Source organism: Narcine bancroftii, chromosome 2, assembly GCF_036971445.1.
Source record: "Narcine bancroftii isolate sNarBan1 chromosome 2, sNarBan1.hap1, whole genome shotgun sequence".
NCBI lineage: Eukaryota > Metazoa > Chordata > Chondrichthyes > Torpediniformes > Narcinidae > Narcine > Narcine bancroftii.
The window spans coordinates 48,825,209-48,840,190 of NC_091470.1; the positions used below are offsets into that span (position 1 = coordinate 48,825,209).

At 41.3% G+C, this 14,982-nt stretch overlaps 1 protein-coding gene across 2 annotated transcripts in view; it reads right to left on the bottom strand.

Annotated features, from left to right (window-relative positions):
* Positions 1-14,413, bottom strand: part of ryr3 (ryanodine receptor 3) — a 448,180-nt gene extending 433,767 nt beyond the window's left edge. The window contains exon 1 of one of the 2 annotated variants that reach the window (XM_069916619.1): positions 14,326-14,413. In XM_069916619.1, the coding sequence (XP_069772720.1) occupies positions 14,326-14,373 (48 nt within the window). In that variant the 5' untranslated portion in view covers positions 14,374-14,413. Of the gene's footprint in view, positions 1-13,412; positions 13,561-14,325 lie in introns of those variants that run through there. The other variant, XM_069916620.1, reaches the window with a different exon arrangement.
* Positions 14,414-14,982: the final 569 nt, after the last annotated feature.

A 14,982-nucleotide genomic window follows, 5' to 3' on the forward strand; every position in this document is an offset into this window, starting at 1 on the left:
AATCACACCTAATTATAACATAATTAAGCTTTATGACAGTACAGAATGATGCAGCACTCAAGCCAGAGCGACTGATAATCGTCCAGTCTGCCCCGAGGGCCAGAGAAATTTTCAACCACTGGATTTCTTGTTTCTATTACTACATGGCTCAAAACAATGTGGTCGATGAGGTGATACAGTGGGGCCACCTGAATTCCCCGCTGGGTGAGGTCCTTTTTGCCGTAATGCAAGGAGCTATGACTCTGGCTATAGCCCGGGAACACCTGACCGCTTACTATGCGGCGCCACAGAACGTGGTGCTTGCTCGACACCAGTTGGTGACCAGACGCCAGAAACCTGGGGAAATTAATGCTGCCTATGCACTGGCCCTCGATTCATTGGCAAATGAGGGTGATGCCAGGGCAGTCAGTGTGCAACAACACCACAATGCCTTGAAGCCGAGACCTGGAGACTGCTAATAAAATTGAAGTGCCAGTTGATGAAGTAGACAAAGACGATGTTGTCAAACAATAATCATGGCTTTTATTAGTAAAAACTAATGGTACAATAATGAAAGACAATGGGTGCATACACAGTTATACCCAAGGGGAGTGTCTTTAATGGTAGAGATAATACACGGCCAATGTCAGTAGGGCTAGGTAAGTGGAAGACTGACAGCTCGGCATAGATTCACCACAAAGCCCCTTTTGTTGGCATGCTGACCTATATAAAACTTTTAAGGTACTGTGGGAAAGTGTTAGCAATAAATAGCAATAGCGGACAACTTTTAAACAGCGTGGGAAAGTTGGTAGCTCTATCGCGTACAATTTATAAATATCGTGGGAGAAACCGATGGCAGACCTGCCCTCCAAGAATTCCACGTGGCAGAGAAAGGGCTGTATACACGGCTGCATGCATGGAGCATTCGAGGGGTTTCTCTGCCGCATGGCATTCTGGGAAGTCAGATTCACCATTGCCTTTACCCACAGTCTTTATAAATTGTACGCTATAGCGCTATCAACTTTCCCATGCAGTTTAAAAATTGTCTGCTATTGCTACTTATTTCCTCTCTTTCTCCCATTGCGACTTTCCCACAGCAAAGTTTATACCTTCATTTTACTCTTTTCTTCATGTTCCTGCACTCACGCAAAAACATGGGTCATTTCAATCCCACTTTCACACTTGCTTATTGCAACACTGGCATCTGCAGATACTGGGGATTGTATGAGGGGTTGAGGTCGTCAATCCCCAGCATGAGATGACTTCATCTGATGCCAGCGTTAAGCTGATTTTGCTTTCACACTTGACACTTTAAAGGCCGATTGGCCATTAATTCCTGGAATCACTTGCAAGTATGAAAGGGGCTATTTATTTTATTTAGCTTTATCAGAGATTAATTACTTTGGAGACAGGTTTTCCTTGAGTAAAATGGGGTCTTTCCACATATATGGTTTCTTATTCCTCAATATTGATAAATGGATACAATCCGAATGATCACTGATTTAAGGTGTACATACCCTTAATGTGGATAGAAAAGAAATACTTTAGACCACAGAATGAAGGAAAAGAATCCAGAACGGTTGATTAGAAATGGATGAGGCAAATAAGGCGCAGTGATCCACTAAATTTAATTTATAATTATCTTTTCTGGCAACCTTTGATGTTGTTAACTAGATCTGTAATGCAAAACTGTGATCACAGCTTCAAATGATAAATGGAAATATTCAGCAGTTCAGGTTTTATCTGTGAGGTAGAAACTGAAACTGACCTGCCAAAATTTAGGCATTTTAAAAAAAAATTAAAAATTGGATGCCTTGCATCTGCAGTTTTTTTTCTTTGCTTTTTGATGCAAGTGCTATGAGTATTTTATCATCAAATAGACCATTGGAGTGGGGAACAGAAAATTATAAAAAAGCAATCCAGGCGCATTTCAAGCTATTTAGCTCATAAAAAAAAGTGCTTCCATGATCAAATCAGATTAAAAGAAGACGAGAAGAAAATTATCAGACACAGGAAACTGTTTTATTTTTAGCTTGAAGTTGGAGAAATTTTCCTCAGGAACTTTGCTAATGGCCAAGAGAAGATCACTTATTGTGTAATTCTGATCCACAAAGACAATTAATGTAATGCACTTCATAAATGCATTATTCAATGTTCTTAACATTAACAGTCCTGGGAGTCCCATCATAAATCATCTTCTTCAGTTTTATTCAACCTTTAACATGATATTTAATATTTAGAGAGATTTTGCTGTGGAACAGCAGCACAGTTAACATTGTGGTTCGCACAATGCTGTTACAGCACCAGCAACTTTGGTTGAAATCCACGCTGCCTGTAAGGAGTTTGTACGTTCTCCTCATGTCTGCCTGGATTTCTTTCGTGTGCTCTGGTTTCCTCCCACCGTTCAAAACGTACTGGGGTTGTAGATTAATTTGGTGTAATTGGGTGGCATGGGCTTGTAGCTAAATTGTACCATGCTGTATGACAAAAGTAAGTATCAATAACTCAACAATAATCATTACAAAATGTTTCCACAGCAACATCTGGAAGTTGTCATTCTAAGATGACCTACTCTTCCCTGAAAGGCTCACATTCAAGTACATTGGAAAGAGTGGAGTTACAGTTACCTCATGGTAATAGGCTCCCACTAGGGATTTTTATGCACAAAAGATGAATTTACCTTTTATGGAGGGGACAGAAAAGCTGGATATGTAGCTGGGAGCAGCACACCGGCTTCTCAGGGCAAAGGGGGCAGGATGTATGGCACAGCAGCGGCTACCCTGCGACAGCCCCACCTCCACCCCCCCCAACACTACCTGACAGTCCCATCAGGAGCGAGTGGCATGAGAGAGAGCAGCGGGGAAGCGGCTTGAGGGAGCAGACAGCTTGAGGGAATGGAGTGGAGTAAGGCAGATTGAGGGAGCGGGACCTGATAGCTCTGTGACAGCGCAGCGGGGCAACGGGGCTGTTAGCATGACATCAATCATCTTACCTTCCTGTTTGGAGCTGCTTTCAGTAGCAATTCTTTTATGCAGGAGATGGAGTGATTTTACTCCACCTCTGTGTACCCCACTAGGCAGATGGAAGATGGGTGAATTCGAGCAGTCAACCTGCCTTCCGACCTTTTATTGAGGTAAGTACAGTGATGTAAAGATGGAGAATCTCTAATTTTCCGTTTGCTTTTTTTCTCTCTATAAGGGCCTACTCATTTAAATACCCTGTACCACTTTTAACAGCATATTTTAAACATCACGAAACAACCTCAACGGCTCTGGAAATGAATGTTCACATGTGAAGAGACCCATTTCTTTAGCTATAATTTATTACTTATATATAATCTCTCCTAACATGATCATTCTTTCAGTTTTTTTTTTAAATGCTTGATTTGACACTGACACTCCTCATGAAAAATTCCTCAATCAGATTAATGGTCACTTGTTCTGTTTGCCCTGCTCTTTCAGATAATTGGATTAGAGTAACATAATAAAATATCTATAACGTTTGTGGGCAAGTACAAGTTCAGCCGAAAGCTGTTGCGATGAGTTATTGCTCTGAACAGTCAAATAACTTGAATCAATTGTTGAAGTGAGTTACCGTGATGTGCATAAACTTGTCTCTCAGCTGCGTCAGTTAATTGCACAGGTTTAATTTTACATCTTGCGGGCTTGTGCAAATAATACTGAAATACTACTAGTTAAGTTGACTTGGATTCATAACGAAAGGCCCGATTATAATTTGCTGCCTAACTTCTAATGTTCAGGCAAAAATTAGCTTATTCACTCGGTTATTCACAAATCTCATAAAACGATGGTTAATTACGTAAAGGTGACTATGACACATGGCAAATGTGTTCAAGAAAGTTAATTCAGGGGTGGATACTATTTCCCCAGATGGTTATTTGAAGAAATGAGGGCAAAAGTCAACTATCTCTCTGGTACTTTGTTTTTGACATCACATATTGTTTGGATTTCGTGACCATTCTGATGCTGACAAAATATGGCCATTTTACAGCATCCCCTCTTTTTTAAAAAAAATGCATTCATCTCAATAGATCAGGCTGTATTTTTGCAGGAAATACAATAGGCAACATTGCTGACTGATGTTACGATATCAATCAAGCAGCAACTTTAAGCGACTGCACCCAAATACAGTGCCCTCCATCACAGACACATTTTTCTCTTTATTTGTCCCTGTACTCCAGTTTAAATTTGTATTCAAACAATTCACATGATTAAAGTGCACATTCCAGATTTTATTCAAGGGTATTTGCATACATTTTGGTTTCATCATGTAAACTTACAGCACCTTTCACTTTAAGTCCCCTCATTTCAGGGCACCATAATATTTGGGACAGAGCAATGGTATATTTATTAAAGCAGTTATGTTTAGTAGTTTGTTGCAAATCACAAAATGCAAGAGCAGTAGGCCAATCAGCCTGTCAGTTCTGCTCTGCCATTTAATCATAAATTGATCTTTATCAATCTGCCCCACTCTCCAATTTTCTCCCCATAACCCTTAATGCCCTGTCTAATCAAATACCTGTCAATTTCTGCCTTAAATGCACCCAATGACCTCACTTTTACTGCTGCTTGTGGCAACAAGTTTCACGTAGCCCCTTTTCCATTGCCACCTTGTCCCAGAAACTAACAGGGAATTAACCATTAAGGGTCCAGTGGAAAAGGAAAACAATCCGTGCCAAATCACACCAGGGATTGACAACCTCTACCCCAACTAATATCGCCGGAATCAGCATGTTGATTAAACCAGTGGAAAAAAGGACAACTTCCATCCATTCCATTCGAAGGGAAACTCTCCAATCCCCGGGAATGAGTTGTGTTCAGTGGAAAAGTAGCCAGTGTCCTGGTAAAAGGTGGCTCAGTGGAAACAGCACAAATGACATATCCCAGGACACTGCATAGCCAAATTAACTGGGATGTCAATTGAAAAAGGGCTATAGACTCATGACTCTCTGGCTAAGGAACTTTCTCAGCATTTCTGTTTAAATTAATGGCCTTGGATTGTGAAATAGTGGCCTCTTGTCCTAGACTCCCTTATTATGCAAAACAACTGTGTCACATCTACTCTGCCCAGGCCTTTCAGCATCAGAAATGTCTCTGTGAGGTTCCCCCTCTTTCTTCTGTACTCCAACATGTGCAGTCCAGGAGCTGACAAATGTTCCTCAAATGGTATCATCCCAGTAAATCTTCTCTGAACCCTCTCCAATGCTGGCACATCCTTTCTCAAATAAGGCACCCAAAAACTGTACGTAATACTCCAAGTGAGGTCTCAGGAGTACTCTGCTCTTGTATGCTATTCCTCCAGCAACGAATGCCAATATTGCATTCACTTTCTTCACTGCTGACTCACCTGGAGGTTAACCTTTAGTTATCCTGCATGATGACACCCGAGCCCCTTTGCACCTCTGAATTTTGAATTTTCTCCCCATTGAAATAATAATCTATTTCTTAAACCAAAGTGCATGACTGTCCACTTCCCAATATTCTATTGTATTTCATCTGCCATCTCTTTCCCCATCCTCCTAATCTATCCAAGTTTCTTTGGTGCTTTTCCATGGCTTCAGCACCACCAGTTCCAGCACCCATTTTGGTATCATCTGCAAATTTTGCCACAAAACTATTTATTCCATTATCCAAATCATTTATAAACAATGCAAAAAGAAGCAGGACACCACTAGCAGAACAACCAACCTGAATAAGATCCCCTTATTCCCACTCTGTTTCCAGCTCATTAAGCAATGCTCTACCAATGCTCGTATCCTTCCTCTAATTCCATAAGCTGTCATCTTGTTAAGCAGTCTCATACGTGGCACCTCATTAGAGGCCTTTTGAAAGTCCAAGTACACAACATCAACTGCTTCTCAACTTTTTAACCTGCTTGTTATCTCCTCAAAAAATTGTCGTAGGTTTGTCAGGCACGATTTTCCTTGGACCCATCTTGTAATGCTCCTCTAGGTACTCCACAACCAGATCTTTGACAAATGATTCAAACATTTTCCCAATCACTGAAGTCAGTGATTTATAGTTTCCTTTCTGTTGCTTCCTTCCGTTCTTAAACAACAGTGACATTTGTGATTCTCGAATCCTCTGGAACAATCCATTGATTCCTGGAGATCATGAATAATGCCTCCACAATCTCTGCAGCAATCTCCTTCAGAATTCAAGGGTGAATTCCATCCTGTCTGGGAGACTTATCTACCCTTAGACCATTTAACTTCCCAAGTACCTTCTCTCTTGTGATCTTGACAGAATTCACTTCATTTCCCAGAGACCTTTGAGAGTCCAGTAAGTAACTAATGTCTTCTACCGCGAGGATGAATCACAGAAGGGCTCTACTGCAAGTGCTCATCAACAAGCTACTCCAAGATGCCATCCTGTCGGCATTGCACAAACTCTCCCTCCTGGATTATGTACCAACTTGACTTTCCCAATCTACTTTTATGTTAAAACCCCCATGATTATTGCAACATTGTCCTTCCGACATACCTTTTTTAAATTTCCTGTTGTAATTTGTTGTCTACATCCCACTGCTGGTTGGAGCCTTGTAACTAATTGCCATTAGTGTCCTTTCACCTTTACCATTCCTTAACTCAACCCACAAGGATTCTACTTCTTCTATGTCACTTCTTTCCAATGATTTGATATGGTTGTTTACCAGCAGAGCCCTGCCTCCCTACCCCCCCCCCCCCCCCTGCCTTCCTTCCAATACACCATCTATCCTTGGAGGTTCAGCTTCCATTGACACCCATCCTTTAGCCATGACTCGGTAATGGCCACATTATACCTTCCAATCTATAACTGTACCACAAAATCATCCATCTTGTTTCTAATGGAGTGAGCATTTAAGTATAATACCTTTAGATTAGGTTTTGTATGCACTCGGCCTTTGTCACATTTCTGGTTGAAATTTTGCCCCATCACCTGCTTGTCATCCTTTCTCACACTATCCTTGGATAATTTCCATTTCTCTCTTCTTCAGCTCTGACTCTCTGGTTCCCAGAAAAATTAGTTTAAATCTTCCTTAACAGCCACATTAAACCTGCCTGCAAGATGTTGGACCCCTTTGGGTGTAGGCATATTCTATCCTTTTTGTATAGATCATACCTTCCCCAAAAAAAATCCCAGTGATCCATAATCTAAAGCCCTGCCCTCTGCACCAGTTTCTCAGCCACGCATTTACCTGCCTGATCTTGTTATTTTTGCCCTCACTACCATGAAGCATAGGCAGTAATCCTGAGATTACCACACTGGAGATCCTGCTTCTCAGCTTCCTTCCTAATTCCTTGCATTCTCCCTTTAGGACATCCACACTGATCTTTCCTATGTCATTGGTAGCAGCATGTATCAAGACTTTTGGCTGTTCACCCTCTCTCCTCAGAATGTTTTGGACTTGATCAGAGACATCTCATACCCTGGCACCTAGGAGGCAACACATCAGGCCCGTGGAATCTCTTTTCTGTCCTCCTCACTATAGAAGCATCCAATCACAACTGAATGTTTCTTCACCTTCTATGTCACAGTGCCAGACCTGTTGCCAGAGACCTGGTCATCATGGTTGTCCTATGTCAGGTCATCATCAGTAATACTATCCAGAATGATACACTGAGGGGGATAGCCACAGAGGTGCTTTGTACTAACTCCCTGTACCTCCTGTCTATTATCTCTTCACTCTCCCTAATAAGTAGTATATCTTCAAGCTGCAGCTCTAGTTCCTTAACATGGTCACTAAGGAGCTGCATCTCAGTGCACCTGGCACAGATGTGGGCATCAGGAAGGCTTGGAGTTTTCCAGGGACCCACATCTGAGTCACCTCAAAGCACTAGCCCTACCGACATACTGCCTAGTCTATAAACAGTTTAATAACTTATACACAATGAACAGTTTAATAATTTATACACAATTCATTTACCCACACTATAACCCTCATCTCTTACCTGGTCTTGCCAAAGCCTTACCACTTGGACGACGACCACTCTGCTACATGAATCCTCATTTTAATAGTGATACTCAGCTTCTTCCTCCAATGAATTTCTTGCTGCTCTCTGCCATTTTAAAATTCTAACTTGCCACTCCTCACCTGACTTTTCTTCCCCTCCCACCTCACCCCTTTTTAAATTCTAACTGCTGCCACTCCTCAGGTCATCCGACCTTCCTTCCTCCAGTCCATCAGCCTCTTCCTCAGCTTCTTGTTGCAGCCACAGCCCTTGAAAAATTCTAACTGCTGCCACTCAAGTCACCTGACCTCTCTTCCTCCAATCACCTTCTTCCTGCTGCCTTGACTCTTAAAAATTTTGTCTGCTGCCATTCCTCAGGTCACCTGACTCCTCTCCAATCAGCCACTTGGTGCTCCCTCACCCCTTTTAAAATCTAACTGCTAGTTTCTCAAGTCACATGACCTCTCTTCTCCAATCAGCTGCTTCCTACGTTCAGCTTCTTCCAATCAGCTTCTTACTGCTGCCTCACCTTTTTAAAATGCCACCTGCTGCTGCTCCTCAGGTCACCTGACCTCTTCTTCCAGTCAGCTTCTTCCTCCAATCAATTTCTTGCTGCTGCTTTGTCCCTTATTAAATTCCAACTACTGCCACTCCCCTCAGGTCACTTGACCTCTCTTTGTCAAATCAGCTTCTTCCTCCTATATCCCTTGCATATAATGACAGCTTGAACTATGTGATTCATCAACATCACCATGTGCTGAATATCTTCTCTGGTGTTGTTCTGCCAGGCTTCAACTGCTTGTATCTGGGGCTTGTCCCCTTAGGTTTTCTCTTCAGTACATTAAATGCATTCCCTATTGGATTTAGATCAGATGACAGGCTAAGCCATTGAATAATTTTCCAGTTTTTAGCTTTGAGAAACTCCTTTGTTGCTTTAGCAGTATGTTTGTGAACATTGTCTTGCTGTAGATGAAATGCCGTTCAATGAGTTTGGAGGTATTTGCTCAACCTGAGCTGATAAGATGCTTCTAAACACCTCAGAATTCATTTGCTACTGCCATCAGCAGTAACATCATCAAAGAAGACAAGTGCACCAGTACCTGGGGCAGCCAGACATGCCATAACACTTTCGCCACAATGTTTCATAGATGAGATGGTGTGATTTGGATCTTGGGCAGTTCCTTTATGCCTCCACACTTTGCTCTTGCCATCACTCTGAAACAGGTTAATCTTGGTCTCACCTGTCCACAAAACATTTTTTTTTTGCAGAATTCAGCAGGCTCTTTTAAATACTTGGGAAACTATAATCTAGCCATCCTGTTTCTGTGGCTAACTAGTGGTTTGGATCTTGCAGTGTACCCTCTGTAACTCTGTTCATGAAGTCTTCTGCCAACAATAATCAATGACACATCCATTCCTGTCCATTGAAGCGTGTTTTTGGTTTGTTGGACAGATGTTGGGGATTTTTCTTCATTATGATGAGAATTTGTTTGTCATCAGAAATGGAGGATTTCCTTGGAATACCAATCCCTATAAAATTACAGAGTTCACCAGTAAGCTCTTTCTTCTTAATAATATTGATTTTGGTAATTTTAAGGTTTGGGCAATACCTCTTACTGTCTTATTCTTGGTTTCTTTGACTTTCATTGGCACCTCTAATCCTCATGCTGAAAATGGAAACTACAGACTCCAAGGGTGATCAAATGCTTAGAAGGAAGCCAAGCTCTCTATACCTGCATCAATGAAGCAATTAAACATACCTGAGTAATCACAAATACATTTGAAGTCAAATGTCCCAAAGATTATGGTCTCCTGAAATGGAAGAGCGGTCTCAAAAGTGCTGTAATTTCTTCATGGTCAAACCTAATTATATATAAATAACCTTGAATAAAATCTGGAATGTGCACTTTGATCACATGTGAATTGTTCGATTAGAAATTTAAAACTGTGGAGCTCAGGGCAAATAAAGGAAATAGTGTCTATCCCAAACATATGTAGTTCAATCCATTTACCAAAAGATGCTCTGCCCCTCCAGAAGCCAAGTGATATCAGTAATTCTCAGAAATTCACCACAGTGAAATGGATTAAGTGACAAGGAGTTCTGTTCTTCTCTGGTAATAGAAACACTAAACACATCAGTTTTCACAGTATTGTGAAACTATATTTTCAATAACAGTGAAATTTTAATTATTGATTTGGAACTGAGAAATTAAATAGACAAACATTTCAACTTTCAGTTATAGTTGATCATGTAGAAAAAAAATTGTTGCCTCATTTCTAATCTCTCTCCTTTATTCAATTGTTCTTTTCCAAGTCTTTTCTCAGTTTCTCCACCCAATTTAACATTAAATTTAATAATTTAATTCAGACTTTGCACTGCATGTTAACATCTATCATTATCAGTGAGGATTGGTGAAAGCACCTCCACCACAATCATTCTCAATACCGGGGCACAACAAGGGCATTAGGATCATTTGGAGCCACGGTCATTGCTCCCCACTCTCCCAGGGTCCGAACCAGAGGTAGTGCAGCAGCGCCTCCATTTATTTGTTTACATTTTATTTTATTTTAGTAGCATGGCCTTAATTTTGTTGAAAATTGTCTTCCACTATACTCCTTGAACACCTACAATTCTGTGGGCCAAATATAGCTTCATCTTCATCTCCAACACTAGCATTGTAGGCAAGATCTTTAATGATGAAACAGAGTACAGAAGAGAGATAGAAAGACATATACACTTCGGTACTGCGCCTTACTTTTTCTACTATGTACGAGATATCTACTGGTATGCTCTCAAAAGAATCTCTTAATGCATATTCAATACATGTGACAATAACGAACTTGAATGATTGTTTGGATAAGGGTGTACTCTGGCCTGTTCCTTCCTTTCTATTGATCTCCATCTCCAGGGGCAGTGCACATTTTAGATAATTAGCTGACAGGAATTTCCAGATTATGGACATGCTGCTGTAACAATATGCACAACTGTTTAAAAAAAATTGTAATGAAAGCTGAGTTCTGCATCATTATAGAATACCTGGATTTCAAGAGAATAATGCATGTCTGTAGTGTTTACAATTAAGTCATACCATGTGATTACAATAATCATTTGAACTCCCTTCTGTACAAACATGTAGAGCTATGACACTTTTAAATACCCCTCCTTATTGAGTTCTTTGATCATAACAAACTTTCATCAGCCAATCACATTGAAGAATTTTGAGTTGATAAATCAAAATGAAAATTGATCTGTTTAAAAAAACTCAAAATGAAATAAAGCCTATGCCATAAACACAAGATGAAATGTCATGAATGACTTTTTGATCATCTTCATTAGCATATAATTTTTGAATGATTAAATTGGCATAAATAAAATCAATTTCTCAGAGTCAGCAAAATTTTCAACAAAATTAAGGCCATGCTACTAAAATAAAATGTAAACAAATAAATGGAGGCGCTGCTGCACTACCTCTGGTTCGGACCCTGGGAGAGTGGGGAGCATTGACCGTGGCTCCAAATGATCCTAATGCCCAGTTCTTATACAGATGGCTCTGTACAGGCTTTAGACGGCCTGTTAAAGGAGCCTGCAGTGTTTTCTTTATAATCCTGGGATCACAATATCTGAGTCCATGATGGTGGTGCCTCTACTTGGTAGCAGCTGTGAGAGGCTGCAGACTCTGGGCAAGCAACGAACCAGCGCAGGGCACCAGTAATGGGGAGAACATCCTTCCTCCTGTTGAGAAGGAGGAGCAAAGGAAACAACCCCAAGGATGGTGATCATGGCGGCAGACCAGTGAGGGGCTCTGCAGCTGACGGACCCACATAGGTGGCGATCTCTTGGCAACTTGTGGGGTGAGGACTCACATATGCTGTGAGCTGCTCACACCATGCTGCTGGAGACTGGCTCATGAGAACCAGATATCGGCACTGGTATTCCAGAGAATGTTTAGGGCAAGGAGAGCTTCGAAGGGCCCTCAGCCCTGAAGGCTTCTTCATCTCGTCTGAGGTTTGGATCTGGACTCGGGTAGATTGTGGTTTGAACTGAACTGGTGTCTTATGTGGCTGCAGATCGCTGGAGGCAAATACATGGACACTCGGTGACCCTGATTTTAAGGGCAATGTGGCATGAAAGTCTATTTGTATCAATAAGCGCATATTTATGCTCCAGTTGTCTCCTCCCTTTTATCCTCATCTAAATGTATCAGTGTTAGTCCCTTGTTCCTTTCTCTCTTACATTTGTCTATATTCTTTGCTTAAATGGTATGAAATATCATATTTTCACCGCTCCTTGTGTTAAAAGATTTCTTCTGAATTTCTTTCCGTTTTATAGGTATCTATTCTTCCCAACCAGTAAGAAAATCTCTTTGCACTCTTCAACAACCTCCTTCTTTTCTCAAGAAATGCAATCTGTTAATCCTTCCCTAATTTTCTTGCAATTCTGCCATCATCATTGTGATTGTTCTCTGCACTCTCTTCAGTGTCTCTGCATCTTCTATTTACACAAGAACCAGGCTCCATCCAGAATTGCACCTGCAGTCTAACCAAGGTTTGGTATATGTTTAACCCCACTTTCCTACATTTGCAACCAGTAGGATACTTGTCGAGAGCTCACTGACAATGATTACAATCATGAAATTATGTAACCGTAATTTCCCACTTGAACTTGTACATTATCTTGAAAATAACAATGCGAGTTTTTTTTCTTGGTGAACTGGAGATGATAACCTGGGAATAAAGGCTGGCTGCATTCACAATGATGTTGGGCTGTGATTAGATTAGAAACTCAACTTGACCAAGAATGTGTTGGATATCTTACTGGTTTAACTTAGACCCTTCAACAAAATGGTTGCATCTGGAAAAATGGGTCATACCACAATGTTAGCAGAATCAAGGTTGAACGACATACTGCTCGTAATGTCTATATCTTTGTAATGAGTTTTAAGATACTCTAAATAAGCAAATGTGAAATACAATGCTGCAGAAACTCAGCTGGTCAAACAGTATACTTTATATAGTAAAGGTAAAGATAAATAACCAATGTTTCAGGTATGGAAAAATGTAGGCAGGCACCCCAAACCTTGGTTATGTATCTTTATCTTTTGCTACATAAAATACAGTTTGACTTGCTGAGTTTCCTCACCCACGGTGTCTGCAGACTTTTGTGTTTTACTTCTAAATAAAATAAGGTAGTCCAGTCTGCATAGGCTTTTACTATGAATGCAATGGCAATACAAAATCCCTATGAAGACCCCCCTGTCATTTTCTTAACTTCGTAACACTTGGGGTATGATTTTTGAAATAGCTTTCCAACATTTGGTGCACTTGAGGTGATGTGGATTGACGACACTTTGGACAATTTTTTAAATAAATGAGTCCATGCTTAATACTGTGCGTGGTAAGTGAATGGAAGTTTCACGGTTCAAGTCGTTACCTATTACAAATCATAGGGATCAAATTCTACATAAATAACATCTCTCCAAACCTTTTCCTTAAACAGGTGTTGATATCTCAGTTCAGGTGACCTACTCCTGTTCCTATTTTCATCGGTGAAATTAAAATTTGCTCTGCTCAGCATTTATCTCGCGCCTGGTCTCAACTCGAACCCCACCGCCTGTCTCTGGGCAGTGGCCGGAGACATGGTCACATGCCGTAATGCACCTGTTGAGCGCGTGTGCGTTGCCAGCACGGATCGTTTACGGCACAATACCGGGCAGCGCATTCCCCACATACACCGCAGTCATCCCACTAAAAATAGGCAGAGCCACTCTGTCATGAAGTTGAGCTGCGTGCCTCTCTTCTCCTGGGAAAACCCAGTGTACGAGGAAATCCAGTGTATGTAAGAGTTAGTTCTGCTAAAGCTCAGCTTGAGCAAAGATCTCTATTTCGCACAAGTCATCACCAACTGCTCGTTGGCCGATCCAAGTTCATCTGTTTTAAAAAAAATGCATCCTGTCTTTTACTGAATAAGTTAGCGACAAACTTCACGCTGGTGTTAATGCGTTACGATGGTTCCAGCATGGCTGAGAATGTTGCTAAAACCCCGCGTCGGGGAATTTATGTTTTAAAATACTGTTAAACCAACACACGTTAAGCTTTAACACGAGAGCATCCACTTCCAACAGGAATTTTGCTCCTTTTGTCAAAAGAGAAACATCAATGAGACATCAAGCGCCGCCACACGTGCATTAAATAAAACACTGGATTCAATTCACCAGGGGACATTAAAATAAAATAAATACTAACTTAGCATCGACCACTTTCCCTTTTTAACGTGGTGCTTCACCCGGTAACAACACTGCCGCTGATGCAGTAACCTCGGTGATCTGCGCAATGTACCCGGACCGAAATAGCGATTTTAAAGGCTTGAGACGAGGTATTTCTTTTAGAATACTCACAGTTCTGAGGAACTGAATTTCATCTTCCCCCTCGCCCCCTTCAGCCATGGTTGTTGAAGAGCCGACTCGGCTCACACGCTGGACCGTTCGTCCCTCTACTGTCAGTCAGCAAGCTGCTGGTCTCTCACTATTAGCTTAGACGGATCCATACATCCATATAGGGAGCCTGGGCACGCCGACTGTCAATCAACCCTCACTTTCAGCGCATCTGTCGCTTCCATGGGAAGTTTAGAGTCAATCCAAACATTTCTTACTGTTGACCATTTCTCATGAAGGGGCAGGTTGTCACCCCGCCAAACAAAGCCCCCAATTATTTTCCCCAATGTACTGAGCAAGAAACATAACACTACGACTTATGCAACACTTAGTTAATCTTTCTGACCTGTTCATTGGCAGGTCGCGTTGCTTGAGGGATTAAGAAAATCAACATGGGGCTTGCCTTTCTCGCGTTTTATCCACCGTGCAGTTGGGGTAATTACACTCAGATTGGGTTGCTTACCAATGCAATACTGTAGTTGTTTTCCGATCCGTCACTTTAGAGCATTGAGGTTAAACTTAAAATGCCAGAAATCCTCATACAGGTCTGTGTCCCCGATTTTTGAAACCTCAAAAATCGCCGCATTTCGAGTATAAATTTCCCGGCAAATGCCGAAATGT